Consider the following 20,432-nt stretch of genomic DNA (forward strand, 5'->3'; position numbering starts at 1 on the left):
ATTGTACTTTTAATCTTATTAGACAAATTAGTTTCAATCTAGAATTGAAGCTTTCAGAGCTAGAAGGGAGCTCTTTGTGATAAAGAATTTTGGTTCTGTTTTAGCTTCACATTTTAAAATATAATGTTACTTTCTTTTCAGGCAGTGTATATCACATCAACTCTTCCTTATATTGTCTTGACCATTTTCCTTGTCCGTGGCTTGACATTGAAAGGGGCCACCAGTGGAATTGTCTTTCTTTTTACACCTAATGTAAGTACTTTTGTCTGCTCTAGAATACAGCCCAGTAATGGGGCTAAGAAATACAATCGAGTATGTTCAGTCCTGGACCCAAGCTCTATTTTCTTATTTTTTTCCTAATAATCTTTTATTTTTCCAAACACATGTAAAGATAATTTTTAACATTCAGTTTTGGAAGATTTTGTGTTTTAAATTTTTCTCTTTTCCTTTATCTCTCCCCTCTTCAAGAAAGCAAGCAATCTGATATAGGTGAAATAAGTGCAATACTTTTAAATTTATTTCCATTTTGTCATGTTGTGTAAGAAAAAATCATACCAAAAAGGGGGAAGGGGAAACCTTGAGAAAGAAAGCAAACAAATAAACAAAAAGGAGAAAAACTATGCTTCCACCCACATTCAGTCTCCACAGTTCTCTCTTTGGATGTGATTGTTATTTACCACTTCAAGTCTATTGGAATTTCCAGGTTCTGTTTTCTGACTCAGATGTAATCCATAGTAAGATCAAATACTTGAGTTATGAATTACTAGTACTTCTTGTCTTCTCTCCTCAACTTACCACCTTTGGAGGGATTGTCTAATATATACAGTCCCAATGGAACCTTTGGAGAGTTTCTATTTTTTTTTTCCTCAGGATTTAAGGATTCTGATCAAACTACCACCTCCTGATAGTAATCCTGGGGTATTTGCAGTGTATTATGAGATAGTATTGATGTGGATTCCCTAAATCAGTTTATTATTAAAAGCTATACAGAAGTTAATTTCTTCAGACTATCTGCTTGTGTGAGATAATCAAGGCCAAAATTCCTATATTGAACTCTGTTGCCTCAAGGAAGAGACTTTGATCCATCTCTATAGTCTCAGAGAGGAAACAAAAACTCTTTAACCAGGTGAAACTCTTTAGATGCTTTCTTTGTCCCAGTTCTCTCTGAGACTATTCAGCATCTCCAAAATCCCAGTCTTCTTTGAGGCCTATTTAGCATCCCCAAACTTCCCTTGGGAATTTTTCCAGATTACTTTGTTAATAATATATATTTTTTATCTTCTCAATTTCTTCCTGGTATTTCTTCTTTTTCCATGGTGGTCTATATAATCTTCCCTTGCCCAAAAGCATGTTACAAAATCATCTTTAATTATTGCTCATGGCCTTTTCTCAGAAATAAAGGTACCTTTTGACAAAGAGAAAGTCATTGTGAGTTTTTTTGCAAGCACCTTTCACCTTGTGCTGGCTCTTCTCACACCTTGCCTTTGAAATCAATGATTACTCTCCCAGGCCCATTACTATATTGGATTTTTAATTTCAAACTCCTTTTAATATACTTTAGCTAGACTGTGGTAATTGAAAGGATTTAAAAATGCTCATTATTTCAGCATAGCTGCATTATGCTGTAGTGAATTTTAGAATTCAAGTTCTGGGTTAACTACTTGTTTTGACCTGAGGGTTCTGACCCTCATTCTCTTCATATTTAAAGAAAATGAAGGTACAAGTGATTAAGCTACCTCATTCTTGGTTGTTTTGAAAGCCAAATGGGGAATGCATGTAATCATAATGGCAATCCTAAATCATCCAAGATGTTTTATAAGGGTGGACTGTTATTATGTAGTATTTTTTTTATTAAAGCTTTTTATTTATAAAACATATGCATGGGTAATTTTTCAGCACTGACCTTTGCAAAACCTTCTGTTCCAAATTTTCCCCTCCTTCTCCCCACCCCCTCCCCTAGATGGCAGGTAGTCCAATATATGTTAAGTATGTTATAATATATGTTAAGTCCAATATAGGTATACATACACAATTATTTTGCTGCACAAGAAAAATTAGATCAAGAAGGGGAAAAAAAACTTGAAAAAGAAAATAAAATGCAAAGAAACAACAGAGAGTGAAAATGCTATGTTGTGGTCCATACTCAGCTTCCACAGGCCTCTTTCTGGGTGTAGATGGCTCTCTTCATCACTGAACAATTGGAACTGGTTTGAATCATCTCATTGTTGAAGAGAGCCATGTCCATCAGAATTGATCATCTGGTTGTTGCTGTGTATAATGTTCTTCTGGTTCTTATGCAGTACTTTCAAAAGTGGTTTTCAAAAAGTGATTTCAATGATTTTCTAAAGGTTATTTCAATGAAAAAAGGTATTCCTTTCACAAAAAGAAAAAAAGGGAAAAAACAAAGATCCTTTCTGGGCAAATAGAATATTCCCTAGCCCCCAGTTTTCAAACAGTGGTTGTTGACCCCAAATGAAGTCTTTTGGGGGGGCTGTAAAATTGTAATTTCACATCAGTAAATGTTTGATTTGCAGACCTATTTTATGTGCCTATTTGCCTTGGGTCACATAAATTTCCCAGGTCAAAAGGGGTCTCTGGTGGAAAAAGTTTAAGGAGTTCTAAAGACAGGTCTGCTGTTTACTTTCAGAATACCTAAGTATTACTCATCTCCTAAAGATAATTATTGGATCATCCATCCAAATTTATAAGGTATCCTTTTAAATTTTATTAAAACTTCTTGAGTCACTCAGTGTTTTTCCTATTCACATTTTAATTGCATTTTGTCTTCATTTAAAGAAGAAACTACAAAGTTAGTTGTGAGTTAACTTGACTTTTACTCTCTGAGAAATGAAACAAAAGCTATCACTAGTACAGAGGAGTTGGCTTCTACATATACTCTGGGCCTTTTCAAGAACTTTGCAGAATTTCAGGCTTATCAAAACATCAGCAATTTGACTCTGTTCACAATGATTTATGTACTTCCTACTACCTCCCATCCACATGTACTGCTTGCTTATTTGCTTAGCAAGTATTATCAATAAAAACAAACTGGACCCTTACACTTGGGAAAGAAGTAATAAGTTTAAATTTTGTGAAATTCATTAATATCCCTCACTTCTTGGTTTCTCTTTCCTTATTAAAAGTCTATGCTTCAGTATGAGGCAGAAAAAGAGGAGACAGAGAGTGGGAATCTTAAGCTACTGAGTTATAGGATTAATTCTTTTTCGTTTGACTTCACAGGTCACAGAACTGGCTAATCCAGTCACCTGGTTGGATGCTGGGGCCCAAGTATTCTACTCATTCTCTCTGGCCTTCGGAGGACTCATTTCTTTCTCCAGTTACAATTCTGTGCAGTAGGTATCTGACACAAAAGGAAAGTCATATTTGGTTCCAGATTTCAGAGGCTGACTAGAAAGAGCCTTTGGGTGAATTAATTAAATATGGTTAGCCTCAGTATATCTTTCTGTAAAACAGAGGTAATAGCAACTTCTATACTTTTGTCAAGGTGTTTATTAGTAAGATCAAAAGAAGAAATGCATATGAAAGCCCTTCAAAAAGTCTGAATGCTTCATAAATAATTAGTTTAGCAAAAACCTCACTGTTTGAGTAACTTGGGGGAGATTCTTCTAAGCAACTTAGAAATATTTAGAAAGAAATGCAGGCTTATTATTTATGAGGACATAAAATGATGTAACTTTTGATACCTTGATATTAGTGTATGCAAAGTCAAGAAAAATTGTAATAGAGGTCTTGGAAGAATCTGCTTTTATAAATAGACATCACTGGTTTATTCTCAACATCTCTCCTCTCTCTGATAAAATCTAATCAGTGATTGCTTAGTCTTTCTTCCCTATGTTTCTTATATCTGTACTTTTCTTTCTTCTCTTAACTATTCTTAATCTAGTTCAGATTTCCATTATCTCAAAACTTAATTATTGTATTGGCCTTTAATCTGGCCTATCTCTATTCTACATCCCCATAAATTATTCTGTCCATAGCTGCCAAGTTAATCTTAAAACACAACTTTGATCATGTCATATATACCCACTATAAAACCTTTAGGATTCCTCATTCCACAGGCAGGAATTCATGGCCCTCCCTAATCTTACCCCAATATTTCTTTAATTTAGTTTCAAAACATTTATTAAGTACCTACTATGTGCAAGACATTGTAATAGTTGTGTGATTCAAAGACAAAAACAAAGCATTCTTTTTCTCAAAGAACTCTTATCCTCTTGGGTGGGGATAGAAGGGAAGTGGGGAATAGACAGAGCCAGGGTATTTCTCAGCCTTCACTAGCCCCAGTGGTCTCTCTTCCTAGTGAAGTTGTAGCTCTTAACTACCTACACCATTTATTTGGCAATGAGTCAAATGTTACCATGTAATATCTACTGTTGTCTTCTGTTGTTACATAATTTTTTCTATGTTTATACATTGTATCCCTAACAAGATTAGAAACTCTTTGTGGCTACTGAAGTAACAATAACAATGATATAAAAGGTAACATATGTATTGTTCGCTACATGCCAAGAGCTTTACAATTATTATCTTATTTGATGCCCACAACAATCTTGGAAAGTAGGTTCCTTCATTTTACAGAGGAGGAAACTGAGACAAACAGGGTTAAGTGACTTGCTCATGGTCACTTAGATAATGTTACATTTAAACTTAAATCTTTCTGCTTCCAGATTCAACACTCTATATGCACTACTCCATCTGGAGTCAGAGAAGGGACAAGGGAATCAGAGAAAGGACCACTTAGGATTAAAACAAGAAAGTTGTTTAATAAGATCTTCTAGCTCCAAATTCATGATCCACTCAACACAGAGGGATTAGTGATTACTCTGTAGTAACCTGTAAGAAGGGTCCACAGAGTACTGACCTGGGACTTTGCAAACCTGGATTTTTTTTTTTTTCTCAGATCTGCTATTAACTTATTGTGGAAACTTAAATAAATGGCTTCCTCTCCCTGGGCTTCTATTTCCTCACTTGTAAAATAACAGGGCTGCTCTAGGTGACCTTTAAATGGCTCCTCAGCTCCAACCTTCTAATCCAGATCTTTAATTAGAGACTGGGAATGCTGCAGGCATATTGGAAACACAGCAATTACTAAAATTGAATGTGTGTCTCCTGGGTCTAATGCACCTTGCCTTTATTCTAAATAAATAGGACATGGTTGAACTTGATGAATTTTTTTTTTCTTTAAAAGTTTTTATTATGAATTTAACAAATGCTAATATGGACAAACATCTCCAGGTGCAAGCTTCTGAATATTATGTTAAGAGTACTTAATCTATCTGGGTCTCAGTTTCCTTCTCTGTAAAATGAGTGGATTAGATTAGATGGCCTCGAAAGTCCCTTATAGTTGTATATCTATGATTTTGTGGCTAGGATGGGCCAGACACTAATTGCTATCTATTAGCCCTGGGAGCTCACAATCAAATACTCAGTTAGGGAGAAAGCACTTACTTATGGGACAATTTGTCCTCTGCTCATTTCCACTGGCCCATAAATCATTTCCAGCCTTTCTCTCTGGGGTAGCTATCTCAGTATGTGAAAAGAACACTCAACTATGATTCAGGATAGGCTAGATTTACCCTTGGCTCTGCCTCTGAGATCGTGTGCCTATTATTGTTTGTCCTACAATCTGGAAAAGGACCATGACATCAGGAAGATGATGTCATGACTTGCAAGTCATTTGGATTTAAGTGAGGCAGGGGTGTACAAAGTCAGCAGCCTCACTCTACTCTATCTGGGTCCTGTATTCAAACCAAGTAGGCTTGATGTTCTTCAATCTTCATATCTGTGAAGGGAAGGGGATTGATTAGATCTCTTTTAAGGTCTAGCTGTGTGACCCTGGCCAAGTCACTTAAGCTAATTTGTCTCAGTTTCCTCATCTGCAAAATGAGCTAGAGAAGGAAATAGTAACCTACTCTAGTATTTTTGCCAACAAAATTCTAAATGGAGTCATGAAGAGTAAATATCTGAACAACAAGATCTTTAATAATTCTAATAACTGAGGACATGATATAAATGCTGTATGAGATGTCTTCTCCTAGTTAGTTATTCTCTGTCCTATTTTTTTTTTTTTTTTTTTTTTGGTAAAATGTAGCCATTCAGTCCTCCTGAACAGATTAGAAGACTTGGATTCTTTCAATTAGGTGATAAAAGAGGTCTCCTAGAGCTATATCATGTTTATCTTTGTACTTGTCATATACTAAGCTCATCATAACTGCCCTTTCCAGCACAAGGATTCAATGAGATTGAGCTCCCTAAATAGAAGACTGCCATTCACTAAGCTTATGATGCTTCAACTGTACTTATTAATGATGCCATCTTGGTCTTGTTTAGGGAGCCAAGGGTTTTTTCCTCTGCTCCTGGTTCCTTGCCATTCTACCCCTACTTATCTGGACCCTTCAGTGTTCTTTCCATTGATGTGCTAGTAAAGGTTTAATAACCAGCTCTCCAGGAAAAAAAACAAAAAACAAACAAACAAACAAAAAACAACTTTGTACCATAAGACACTTTAAAATTTAACCTACATTATTAGCATTTTCTGTAATTTTTTCAAGTTTAGAAAATCAACCAAATCAAGCCCTCATTTGTAGATTTTGCCAATTTCTGAGGTGTGAATGCTCACACTGAAAATTTAACAAGAGATTTTTACAGTTTTTCTGGAGAGCTGGTTTGAGCTGGCTCCAATATATTCCTGCCTTAGCCTTTTTTATCATCTTCCCCTGCTCCCTCCAAGTATTCTTGCAGAAAAATCTCTACACAGGGAAGTTAGTCATCTTAGAAAAATGACAAGAAACTACAAACCTATACCTCAGATTTCAGTGGAGCATCATTGGTGGCTTACGCTCAAGTCCAAGGATCAAATGTAAACCAGGGATAGGGAAAGTGATAATGGATATGCCATGTGCTTTCAGTGAACAAATGACAGTCCAAATCTCTAATGATGATTTCAGCTTTGGAAAAATTAATCTCTAAGAGTAGTGCCCAGAAAGAATTTCCAAAAGTTTGATCTGCCAATAGGAGAGAAGGATAGGACCATGAATTTTCAAAGGGGCTTAGTCTCAAGCTGATCCAGAGGTCCCACTCCATAGGTATCAGAAGAGAGCAGAGCAGTGGAATATTGTAGAAAGACTCCCAGACTGAGAGTTAAAGGGTCCAAGATCAAATTTAAGTCTTGCTATGCCCTTTATTAGTTGTGTGATCTTAGATACAGCACTCTGAGCTTTTATTTCTTCATCTATAAAAGAGGGCTGGTAATGCTTATGCTAGAAGGAGGTAGAAGGATCCTAGAAGTCATATAATCTAAGCCCTTCATTTTTAAAGATGCTGATATAGAAACCCAGAGAGTTTGAGCAGCTTCCCTAAGGTCACACAAGTATGTGTTTCCTAAGTACTAGAGCTGGTATTCCAGCTCCCTATCTGTACATGTTGGAAATGGGTGAGTATCAGTGTGAATTCTCTTGTGTACCTTCAATCACTGGGCAAATATGAGTCACTCTCATGTAAACAAATTTGCAAGCTTTTTAGCCAAAGGTTGCATCTGTACTGATATTTGTTTCTTGATCCATAGCAACAACTGTGAGATGGATTCAGTGATTGTTTCCGTGATCAATGGCTTCACATCTGTTTATGCAGCAACTGTAGTATATTCCATCATTGGATTCCGGGCCACAGAGAGATATGATGACTGCTTCAGTAAGTAAGTAGTCTCAAAGTTTCTAACATTTGAAGCACTATGTATTAAATTATAGGCATTGATAGAAGTATCATAGTATATTTGTTAGTGAATGGTGAATGAGACTTGAAACCAAAGAAAACTTGGGCTTAAATTGATCCTCAAATATTCATTAACTCTATGATCCTGGACAGGTCACTTAAAATATCTGAACCTCAGTCTTCTCTGCTGTAAAATGAGGGGTTTGGTCTCTATGATCTCTTAAAATCCTTGCTATCTCTAAAATGAGGGTTCTATACTAGGATACTGTGAGGAAGCTAGGAAACACTGTAGTACAGAGAGAGCCAGACCTGGAATCAGGAAGAGCCATCTTCATGAGTTCAACTTTGCTATCCATCCCGAGTCATTTATTAGCTGTGTGACCTTGGGCAAGTCACTTAACCCTGTTTGCCTCAGTTTTCTCATCTCAAATAAGTTAGAGAAGGAAATGGCAAGCCCTTCTAGTATCTTTGCCAAGAAAACTACCAATGGGATCACAAAGGTTGGACACAACTGGGGAAAGACTGAATGACATAATTGGATTCCTTTTTCCTTAGTATACTAGTAAATACATTTATATATCTAGTATATTAGATCCTAGTAAGTATATGTACTTATCTTGATGCAAGTGTGCTTTTTGAGAACCTAGTAATTCAGGTTTTTTGTTATGGCTACTTTGTGTATCTTAGACTTCATTAAAGGCTCTGATATGATCTGGCACCATTGTGCCTATTAATTTCTCCTGGTTTGTATCTCTCTTTCTAGAAATATCTTGACCTTAACCAATGGATTTGATTTGCCTGAAGGGAATATCACACAGGACAACTTTGAAGAAATGAAATTGTTTTTTAATGCAACCTATCCCGATGCCTTTGCACAATTGACTTTTAAGACATGTGACATGAATTCTTTTCTATCAGAAGTAAGTGAACATTCCAGTTTGCAATTTGCTTCCCATTTTGCACACATCACCATGTTTACCAAGCAGTGAAAAACTCAGATGGGTTGGGGACCTGGAACTAGATACTCTCATGAACACAAGCTGTCCTTCCATTCCATTGAGATGTGAAGGTCTACCACAAACAAACCAATCCTTCAGGCAGTTGGAAGAGGATATTTAGAGAGTTAGCTTGAGATAGGAAGAACGCAGAAGCAAATCTGGGCATAGGATTGTCAGTTCTTTACTCTTTCGTCTAACAGAGGCTCCATAATACAATTGAAAGCACATTACATTTGGAATCAGGAGATTTGACTCTAACCCCTTGTTTTGCTACTTATCACCGCTACAATTTAAGACAAGTCACTTAAATTTTCTGTGTCTGAGTTTTCATCAATAAACTGAGTAGGGTGGGTTATATAAACTTTGAGACTCCTTTTGGCTTTGAGGCTATGATCCAGTGAGCTTTTATAATTAATAACAAAAATAATAATAATAGCTAACATTTATATAAAATTTATTATGTGCCAGGCATTGTGTTTAGTGTTTCATATTTATTATCTCATTTCATCTTCACAACTCTGGAAGGTATTTTTAGCATGCCCATTTTACAGATAAGGAAACTGAAGCAAACAAGTTAAGTGACTTGCCCAGGATGATGCAAATATTAAGTGCCTGAGATTATATTTGAACTCGGGTTTTCCTGACTCCAGATTTAGTGTCCTGGGTACTAAGTGCCACCTAGTGACCAACCAGATGCATGGCATTTAAGTGATTTTTAGCAGCTTTCCAAGTATAAAGGGAAGACTGTCACTAGAGAACAAAAAACACAATTGTTCCTGTGTCTTCCCATCCTGATTTTCCATTTCTTTGTCTGCCCAATTTCACCCACATATTTCAAAAAGAACCTTTCTGGGGAAGTTAGGTGGCGCTAATAATAATAATGATAATAAAGCTGGTGCTTTATTTATCAGCCCTGAAGCAGGAGGACCTGAGTTCAAATCCAGCCTCAGACATTTACCAGCTGTGTGACACTGGGCAAGTCTCTTAACCCTGGTTGCTCTCCCCTCCTCCCCCCCCCAAAATAGAGTCTTTGTAGGGAAGAGGTTAAGTAGGTGCTAAACTTCAGGAAATCTTAGTTCTAGTCCCTTCTCTGCCAATAATGGTGTGAATTTGGGACAAGTCATTTTAATTTATTTATTTGTATAATCAGAGAATTGGTCTACAAGATCTTTATAGTCTTTCCAACTTTAAGAGTTATCTGTGACCTCTAAGTTTTGTATTGTACATTAAAGACTGAGCCCCTTATGAGCAAAGACTGATTTTTGCCTTTCTTTGCATCCACAGCACTTTTCACAGTGCCTGGCACATAGTGTGTATCTAATACATGCTTGGTAACCAATGAGCTAATTGCTGTGACCCTAGGACCTACTATAACATTATCATGAGTTTGTTTTTAAAATGACATATTTTGTGCAAGTCAGCAGTTCAGATCCCTGTGATCATTTTTGATAAGTTCATGAGGGCTACTGACTTTTGCTTCAGCCTAGACTCGATCCAAACTTTCCTTTATTTTCCTCCTTCCACACCAAAATAACAAGAGTTAAGAGTTGGTCAGAGGACAGGAAGAATTTGGTTCATGAATGAGTGCTAAAAGGCTTACTAATTACCACTTATCTATCAGTAAAACGTGTAATTATTGTATCATATCTATTTATATAATATGAACATATAGCAGTAACACAGCTCTAAATATGTATTTACCAGAAGCTATATAATACTGTCATTCAATTGGTGGATTTGGATGATTCATATTCTGTTACCAAAGATTTAATCTTGTTTAAATATTGGTCTTTTCAAATGATTTTACTTCTATCCCAGTTTTTAATACTTGTAGTACCAAGGCTAATGAAAACTTTTGCTAACTTGAATCATGTAATTTTGGTAAATGAGTTGGAGAGTGGAGATAGACTATAATTAGTAAAAAGAAGGTATATTTAATGATTGATTAAATCCATAGCATGGCACAGGAACTCAGAATCAGAAGACCTGTTATTGAATCCTATCCTATCACTTACTATCTGTTCAACTTGAGACAAATTGTCTCAAAGGCCTCTTCTATTGGAAGAGGAGGTTGTCCCAAAATATCTCCCTAAATCCTTCCAACTCAATAGTCCTGAATGAATAGTCTTCTAGAAGAATGCTATAATATAAAGGAAAGAAATAGGCTATGTCTGATGAGGCAGTCATTATCTGATTAATTAGATCTGTGCTACAACTCAGAAAGGATGAATTAATTTAAAAAATTAAAAACTGAAAAAAACCTGGATTCTAAATTACCTAATTTGTCCTTTCTATGTATAAGGAGGTCAGAAAACACAAGTTTCTGGTGTATAATCTTTTATACATGTTCCCTGGCTACATGGTGTAACTTGGGATGTTCCCTATTAGCACATTCTTATATATGTATGTCTTTTTCTACCAGTGCTACTCAAATCTGGGATGGTGTACCTCCTGTTGGGATCTTGCATGAATCTTTTTAATTAAATTATTGTTGGTGTATTAATTACTATATCTTCTGCCAGGTTAGTAGAAGTAAAACTATTGAGGACACAAGAGTTATGATTTTGAGTGAGAGTTGACCTATGGAGTGCCATGAATTAAGGATAGCTTTTCTGGAGTCACTATGTGAATGAGATAGACAGAGATCAAATGAATTATGATTTATTAAAACTTCACTTTACCCCCTGAAACCACACAAATGAAAAAATATAGAAATCTATAAATTTATGTTTGATTATAGAGCAATTTACTTCTAGAATATCAATACTAAAGATTTTATTTCATGAATTTGAGGTTTGGGAGGATTAGAATCTAGAGAGAGGAGAAAAAAACCAGGTCAGCTAATTTGGGAGACTCAAACCATTGTATAAGTCAACATATGTTTAATAAAATAGACTGTTATTTACTATATGAATCTGTTTGTTTTACTACATGAATCTTTTTATTCCACAGGGAGTAGAGGGAACTGGTTTAGCTTTCATTGTCTTCACTGAAGCCATTACCAAAATGCCACTTTCACCTCTGTGGTCCGTCCTCTTCTTCATAATGCTGTTCTGTCTAGGCTTATCATCTATGTTTGGAAATATGGAAGGTGTAGTTGTTCCCCTGTTGGATCTCAATATCATTCCCAAAAAATGGCCTAAGGAACTTCTAACAGGTAGGTACTGTCTCTGAATCTGTTACCAGAGTCATATAGAATAGAATTCTTAATAAAGCTCCTGTTGGTAAGATGGGTCTAATATATCTAATGGACCAGCCCTCTGTTATATAGCAAGGGATTAGGACTAGACATGGGATGTCATTGGTACAGGGAATTCCCAGGTAAAGAAATTCCTTCCCCCAGTTCAGATCAGTACTTTCTCTGTAGCTACCAGTCCTAGAGAGCTGCTTAGAGCCCTGGGAGATCAAGTCCTTGAACAATATCACTGAGTCAGAATGTTTCAAAGGTAGGACTCAAACCCAAGTCTTTTTAGTTTCAAGTCCAAGGTCTCTCATCTATGCCATTATTTATAGTGGTTGCATTATAATGGGTTTCTTCTCTTGTTAAGGTGTTCCTATCTTTGAAACAAAACAACTTATGAAAATTGTTGCTGTTGAGTCCTTTTTCCTTCATATCTGACTTTGTGACTCCTTGAGGGGTTTTCTTGTCAGATATTGGAGTAGTTTACCATTTCCTTCTCTAGCTCATTTTTTTTTTTAACAAATGAGGAAATGAGGTAAGCAGAGTTAAGTGACTTTTCCAGGGTCCTATTTGAACTCATGAAGATGAGTCTTTCTATCTTCAGATCAGACACTTTATCCACTGTACCACTTAGCTGTCCCTTGAAAATTTCACTTAACCAAACATAAAATCAACACCTTACTATGTAAGTGCATCACCAAAAGTTCCTACTTTGTGTCCAAGAATTCGCTGTAAAATTTCTTTTCAATATCATTTGAATGACAATTTGATTTACAAAACCTCCATTTTCATATGGACATCACTCATATAAATTGAAATTTATTATTAATAGTAATAATCTAATCAACAAGAATTTATTTATTTACTATTTACTAGGCACTGTACTAAGCTCTGAGGAAGTTCTGGCCTTAGGAAGCTTGCATTCTAATGGGGAAAAATAACACCTAATAGGGAGTTTATAAGGGGAGAGGTAAGAGAAGGTACCCCTAGAGAGGGAAGAGAAAAAGTTGAGAGCATGATCAGCTTGAGCCCAACCTCAAAATTGAGTCTCAGTGCCCCCTGTATAGAATTCACAAAAGGGAAAAAAAGGGCCTGCATTGCAGAGAACTGTTGCAGGGTGAAAAGGTCCCAAGCACAAAGAGAAATTTCATAGTCAGAAGGCACTGAGTTATATGGTTATATGGTTATATGGAGTCAGAGGCTCAGCCTGGAAGGGAATAGCATGGGAGATAAAGAACTGACCTCAGTCAGTTACAAGAGTTGAGTTCAAATCTCATCTCTTACATATGCAGGCCGTGTGACTTATCCCAAGCAACTATTTCTCTAAGAGTACAAATTATAGAACCAGGGTTAACATGTATTAGTAGAAGGAGTTTCCTGGTCCAATGAAATCACATTTTTGGACAATATTAATAATAGCAATAGTTGACATAAATCACATTGGGGTCTGCAAAGCATTTTGCATTCATGATCCTACCTGATCACATGGTAGAAGTCTAAGGGAGGCCTCCTTGAGAATGAAATAGTTCCCCCAGTGTGGTCAATGCTGGTTTTATTTGGGAGAAATTACTCTGTTTTAAATCCATTCACAAAGAAGCAAACATCTGTCCCAGATCCATTGCCATCAAAACTTAAAACTGGCTCACAAAATGTTCTTTCCAACAAACCTAATTTATAACATTCTCCTCAGCTGGAAGGCAGAGCAAGAGTCATTTCAGGTAAAATGAGATATTTCAAAAACAAAGACAGCAATCTCCTGACCAGGGAATCTTACCATCTTAAGCCTCTAGCTTATCTGAAACCTGCTGTCTGCCCTGACTTGGAGTTTCATTCATTCTGTTTAACTCATCTAAGATAACCTATTGGCCTGCTCTCTGTTCATGTTGCAGGTCTGATTTGTTTGATGACATACTTCCTTGCCTACATTTTCACTCTGAGATCGGGACAGTACTGGCTCTCCCTGCTAGATAGCTATGCTGGCTCCATCCCCCTGCTCGTCATTGCCTTTTGTGAGATGTTTTCAGTCGTTTACATTTATGGAATAGACAGGTAGGAAATAAAGTGGCCTTCTCGTGGACATGTTTAAAAGAGTCAAATTAAAAAAAGAAATGTAAGAGAATTACAGCTGACAATGAAATCAGAAGCATGCCCAACCTGCCCCCAGGTGGATAATGTCAGAATCACAGTGCCACAGTGCCATCTGGTTTATGAGAGCACAGTGGAACTTAAAACTTTCTCTCTCTCTCTCTCTCTCTCTCTCTATCTATCTATCTATCTCTCTCTCTCTCTCTCTCTCTCTCTCTGTGTGTGTGTGTGTGTGTGTGTGTGTGTGTGTGTGTGTATGCATGTGAATGCATGTGAGCTATGGACTAATCTGCTAACTCCTTCCTAGAATGATGTTTTAAAATTGATAAAAATTTATGGAATTAGGAAAAAAGAGTGAAATATAGTCATCAAAATGAATTTTTAAAAAATAAGTTCTGACTTCAGTTTAAGAATGTGTTTTAAATTAAAGTAAAATTAGGAAAAATGAAATAAGTTCCCAAGAAAATTCAATGTCTCTGAATGCATAAATTTAAGGAGCGTAAGGAATAAAAGTCAACAATTCAAGAAGTATTTTAAGTACCTCCTATGTGCCAGACACCAGGAATAAAAGGACGAAAAGAAACTAGGAGTTTACATTCTCCTGGGAAGAAATAACATGCTTTCATATAAGTAAATAGAAAATGCATATATAATTATTAGGGAGGACTGAAGAAAAGAAATAACAATGGAGTAGGTTGGGAAAAGTCTCTTGTAGGATGTAAAACTTGAGAAAAACCTTGAAGAAAGCTAAGGATTTCAGAGATAGATGCAATGAGAAATGTCATTCCAACAATGACTGGTAATGTGTGCTAAGGCAGGCTGGAAGTAAACGGAATGATGTGCATGGGGAACGATTTGCCTAGAACATAGTTCTTAAAAGATAATAATGTGAAGTCAGTCTGGAAAGGGAGGCTGGTGGAGGTCTTTGAAGGACTTTTGAGATAAACAAAGGAGTCTGTATTTTGTCCTAGAGACAATAGGGAGTCAGTGCAGCTTCTTGAGCAAGGGAATAATGTGATAAAACCCAAGCTTTAAAGGTATAGATTAAGAGGGGAACATAGAACTACCTTCTATATTGAAGGCACTGTTTTGAATATTAAGGGAGACTGGAAAGCATCCAAAACACATTCCTTGATTCCTAAAGGCTTCTGGGATTATATATTATATATTACATGACATATTTTAAAATGTACATGTTCAAGACAAAATAGTATGTGGTAAGTCTCACAAACATAGTATAAGCTAAATGCTATAGGAAATTAGAGGACCCTGAAGGATAGTGGGTAGCATTTCAATAAATAAACAAGACTTTTACTCTTTCAATAACTAGAGACTGCTGGATCTACATTAAAGCTATATTGTCATGGAGGTCTATCCAGTCAGTAAAGGGCTCCTCACTTTAAGAAAATTTCGCTTCTATAACCTAAACTCAGTAAAATGTTAGCATCTTAAAAGCAAAAGCAGATATTCATTTTGTTTTGTCAATGAGGTAATTTTCTTCTCTGGGTCTTTATTTCTAGATTTAATAAGGATATTGAGTTCATGATTGGTCATAAACCAAATATCTTCTGGCAAATCACCTGGAGAGTAGTCAGTCCTCTCATTATGTTAGTTATATTTCTATTCTATTTTGTGATAAAAGTCAACGAGGAGCTAATATACAGCGTCTGGGACCCTGCATTTGTAAGTACATAGAAATATACCTATGTTGGTTTGTAGGGGAAGGCCCAATGAGGGAGGAGAGGGAGGAAAGGGGAAATCATCTGCATATGAAAGGAGGCCGTTTTCTCCCTTCTGAATCTGGAAGAACTAGAAGAAACTGAAAGAGGGGCAGGGTAAAGTGAGGAAGTTTTTTTTTTTTTCCTTTTTTCTTTTCTCCCCATGTTTGATTTTGGAAAGCCCAGTTCTGGAATCTATTGTGTAAGTATAATTGTTTGACTTGACCATGGGTTTTGTTTCTCTTCCCAGGAGGAATTTCCTAAATCAGACAAAAAGAGTTATCCCAGCTGGGTCTATGCTGTTGTGGTGTTTGTGGCTGGAATCCCATGCCTGATCATCCCTGGCTTTGCACTCTACAAGTTCATCAGGAATCGCTTTCAGAAGCAGCATGATCAGCAAGGGCTTGTCAACACCTATTCTGTTCCTTCTGTGAATGGAGACCTAAAGTATTAAGCTGAAGCATGCTTCTAAGGGAAGTGGGGACAGGTTCTTGATTGGAAAAAAGAAAAAAGAAAAAAAAAACCCAAAAAAACAATAGCCAGGCACTTTGGAATGACTAGTCCCTCAGGAAGCCAACCTTGATGGCAAACACTCCAATCTGTGTGACAAATGGGAATTCTTGTGTGCCTTACAAACTGGAGGCTTCCTCGTGCTAGGAACTGCAAGGGATTGCCATGGTTCAATTTAATTTGACAAGCATTTATTAAATGCCTGCTCATTCCCAGGCATTGTGCTAGATTCTAGGGATACAAGATCACAGTCATGTGTATTGTGACATCCTAGAGTGAACATCATTGAAATGTCTAATTGTCCTGATGCTGATGACAAGAGGGTCATCAGCGGCTAGATATGGAAGGGTCCTTTTGTTTGAATGAAATCCAAGAGAGCGAAAGTGAGAGAATTATTGGGTTTGGGGCATCAGTTAAGAATCCATCACTGAGGCTGCTGGATTTGGTTTGTTTGTGGACTGCTAGGGGGATGGGAAAATGCATTATAAACACCTTTATTGTTTGTTACTACCCTTTTCTGTTTGTGAGAGATTCCTGTTGACGGCAAAACTTCCACAAGATTTGAAGTGGAAAGCTTTTTCTGCAGAGAAACTTTGACCCTGCATCATGGACTCTCAGCATTACCAAGCATGACCTCCTGGGCTATTTTATCTAATCCATCCTGAACCAAGAATTCCCTCAATCGCATTCTGGATAAATGGTGCTTTAGCTTCTGCTTCTGAGGATATTCGGGAAGGGAGAGTTGGCCACTTCTTGAGGCAATAAATGCCATGCTTGGAGATTGTTAGAAAGTTTTCCCTCACATCAAGCCAAAATATATCTTTTTCCATCTTCCCTCCCCCCCATTGCTCTTAGTTCTGTTCTCTAGTATAGAGAAGAAGAAATCAAATCCACTTTCTACCTGTTTGATCTTGCAGAAAAAATCTTCTGCAGAGTGGCCCTGGGACCTCCATTCCAAGATCACCACCTAGAAATAATCAGAGACTGGCAATTCTATCAATGTTTGTGCAAAGTTTTGCAGTTCTGGATGTTGCCCCTCCCCCAGAAAAGTTCCTGAGTTTCTTTACAATCCTTTGACACTCTGGACATTAACTACACGAATCGCTGTTTCTAGCTGTCACAAATAGATAAACAATTAAGTAATGCTTCCCTTCACAGGAGGCAAGGAGGAATGTGCCCTTAGCTTTTGACTAAGGGAACATTAACATGCTTGTAATGAGTAATTCAATGTGAATTTATAGCCAAGCTACCTTTGGAATAAAGGTTATATCCCAACTCAGCCTCTAATTACTCAACCCATGTAGCACTACAAACACCTGACATACTTTCTCAGTGAGTTAATTTTCTCTTTAAAATCAGCACCCTATATGTATCCAAGTGTACCTACATACCTACAAGTATGTAGGTTGAATGATGGGCTTTGACAAACTATCTGTTTTTTATTTTAGTTGGCCAGGTCAGTTAGTTTATTCCTTCTGAAATCTAAATTCAAATGAAGTGGGATTTTCTGAAAATACCCACAGTTCATGGGCATAGTATTTTGGGAAGGGTATAGCTATCAACACTTGAGGTTAATAGCTCTCTTCTCTCTACTGGGTCTTTCATGTCTTTATATTCCATGTCTACAGAGAAATTATATTAGCTTCTACATTTATGCTCATAAGAGCTCTGGGGTGGTGACCATGGGAAGTCAAATGGAAAAAGGCTTTTGAAATATCACGTAGCAGCCAAATTTCTCACTCCTTCAAATTTCTCATCTCCATCATTGAGCTAGAGAGCAAGAATTTATAGTCTCCATAATAGTGTATTCCAACAGCCATGGGAACATTTCAAAAAGCTAATATTAATTCTTTGTCATCATTCCAAGGGCCAAAGTCTTTAAAGGAGAAATTACACTTTTTTTTTTTTTTTTTTTTTTTTTTTTTAGTGGTATGGTCTATGAATTTAAAAAAAAGGAAAGAAAGAAAGGATGTCCATGACAGCAACCCTGAACCAAGATTATTCACTCACCATAGAATTCTAGGATGTTAAATTTGGAAGGGACTTTAGAGATGAACTGATTCAGTTTTCTTATCTTGCAGATAAGTAGAGTGAGATACAGAGAGGCAAAATATTTTGACCAAGATCACAGTTAGTAAATGGCAGAGCCAGGTTTCAAATCCACATCTCCTGATGGCAAGTCCATACCTGCTCTGCATTTTCCTTATGTTACCTTACACTGTCTGGCTTCTAATATGCATGTGGATTCAATGATGCTTGCTATATGCTCTTCAAGTTTTTTTTTTTTTTTTTTTTTTTTTTTTAGACCAGCCAGTAAAAAAGGAAGAACTTGCACTATTATAATTGACCTTCCTGCACACTATGCTTCTTGATCTCAATAACTATATGTGAAACTTCTGGAACAGTCTTGGCATATCCATTCTTGCTAATTATTATCACATCCTAGGGAGCTAAATGCTGTCACTGCTAAGATTGCCAGTCATACCAGATGTAGCCTAGATAAAATAACTGCGATCAACCTGGCACATTTCTAAATTTGTAAATGACATGTTTGTTTTCTTATAAATGTGTGTAAAAACATTTAACCAAAAAAACACTTTGTCTTTTATATACATGTATGTAACTAATAAATGACTATTCTTTAATATGTATTTGTATAATTATAGTTTTCTAAATGCAAAATAGATCATTATTAAATCAAGTTAAGGGAATCATGGTAGCCCAACAGGAAATCAGATCATAGACCTAGAAAAAACTTGTTCAATGCTATCAAAACAATAACAACAATAACAAACTTGGGTTCTAATCCCAACTCTGCTGCTTATTATGCATGAGACTTTGAGCACTTCACGTAGCTAGTAATGGCAATAATAGGAAGTGATTCCATGACATGCAATAAATTGTATTTAATTGAGGAAAGTCTATACAAAGTCACCAGCCTCACTTTCTCCTCCAGAGCCATCTGGGTCCAGGGGCCAGCGATAGATCAGCATGAGAAGAGATGGCCCTAGATGCAGTGAGAACTTGGCATTTTTAAGCTAAAGTCTTTAACAGATCTCAGTTTGACTGAATCTCCATCTATTCAGTGATTAAGACTAGCTAGAAATTGAGAAATCTGTTTTGTCAGAAATCCTGAGAGTCTTCTTCCCCTCCTAGATTGATTTTTTTTTAAACTAAGTAAAACAAGCCATTCTTTGCCTCAGTTCTTGTCTAATCTTAATCACTAAATGAGTGAGCCTCAGTCAGACTGAGACCTGTTAAAGACCTTAAATTGAAAAAGTTAAGATCTCCCCACTGCATCAGGCCCATCTCCAGTCATCCTGATCTGTTTCTTGCTACTAGACCCAGATAGCTCCAGATGAGAAGTGAGACTGGTGACTTTGCACAGCCCTACCTCACTTAAATTCTTTTAATTTGTATGTCACAGCATCACCTCCTTAATGTCATGGTCATATTCTAGAGCTAAAGATAAATAACAATTATAATGGTGATGATAACAGTAATACTGTCTAACATATATATGGCACTTTAAGGTTTGAAAAGGACTTTTTAAGTATTTATGAACTTAGAGTTGGAAAGGACCTTGATGTGAACATCTAGTTCAATCTATGCCTTCCTTTTAAAAAATTCCTGCTATTTCATGACCCATAAGTGGTTCTCCAGCTTCTACTTAAAGACTTCCAGGGAAGGGAAACTTTCCACCATTTCTGGCTGACTCTGGTCATGAAGAAGTTTTCCCTAGCATCCAATCTAAATTTGCATCTTGTAATTAGTTCCCATTGTTCCTGGTGCTGTGTTTTGGAGCCACAGAACAAGCCTAAGCCCTTTCCCCATGAAAGTTTGGAGACTATTTCTTCCCTCCCCACCACGTCTCCCCTAAGCAGAACATCACCATTTCCTACAACCTATCCTTATACAACATAGACTCAGGGCCCTTCCCCATTCTCATTGGAATGCTCTTTAAGGGCCTCCAACACGTATTACCTGTATGATCCTAACCAAGTCACTTAACCCTGTTTGTCTCAGTTCCTTCATATGAGTTGGAGAGGAAATAGCAAACCACTCCAGAATTTTTGCTAAAATGGGGTTACACAGAGTTGGCCATGACTCAATAACAATAAAAAAATGCTCTCTGGGTTATTTCTGGGCCACAGTTTCCTCATCTGTAAAATGAAGGGGTTGGACTGGATGAAATAAGGGGGAGGAAAG

General features: G+C 36.8%; 1 protein-coding gene across 1 annotated transcript in view; it reads left to right on the forward strand.

Annotated features, from left to right (window-relative positions):
- Positions 1-18,858, forward strand: part of SLC6A19 (solute carrier family 6 member 19) — a 53,015-nt gene extending 34,157 nt beyond the window's left edge. Inside the window, exons 5-12 of the mRNA XM_023495901.2 lie at positions 142-252; positions 3,241-3,353; positions 7,586-7,714; positions 8,495-8,651; positions 11,682-11,886; positions 13,800-13,959; positions 15,516-15,678; positions 15,964-18,858. Of these exons, the coding sequence (XP_023351669.2) occupies positions 142-252; positions 3,241-3,353; positions 7,586-7,714; positions 8,495-8,651; positions 11,682-11,886; positions 13,800-13,959; positions 15,516-15,678; positions 15,964-16,167 (1,242 nt within the window). The 3' untranslated portion in view covers positions 16,168-18,858. The remainder of the gene's footprint in view (positions 1-141; positions 253-3,240; positions 3,354-7,585; positions 7,715-8,494; positions 8,652-11,681; positions 11,887-13,799; positions 13,960-15,515; positions 15,679-15,963) is intronic.
- The last annotated feature ends 1,574 nt before the right edge of the window (positions 18,859-20,432 follow it).

This window comes from Sarcophilus harrisii, chromosome 1 (assembly GCF_902635505.1).
Source record: "Sarcophilus harrisii chromosome 1, mSarHar1.11, whole genome shotgun sequence".
Classification (NCBI taxonomy): domain Eukaryota; kingdom Metazoa; phylum Chordata; class Mammalia; order Dasyuromorphia; family Dasyuridae; genus Sarcophilus; species Sarcophilus harrisii.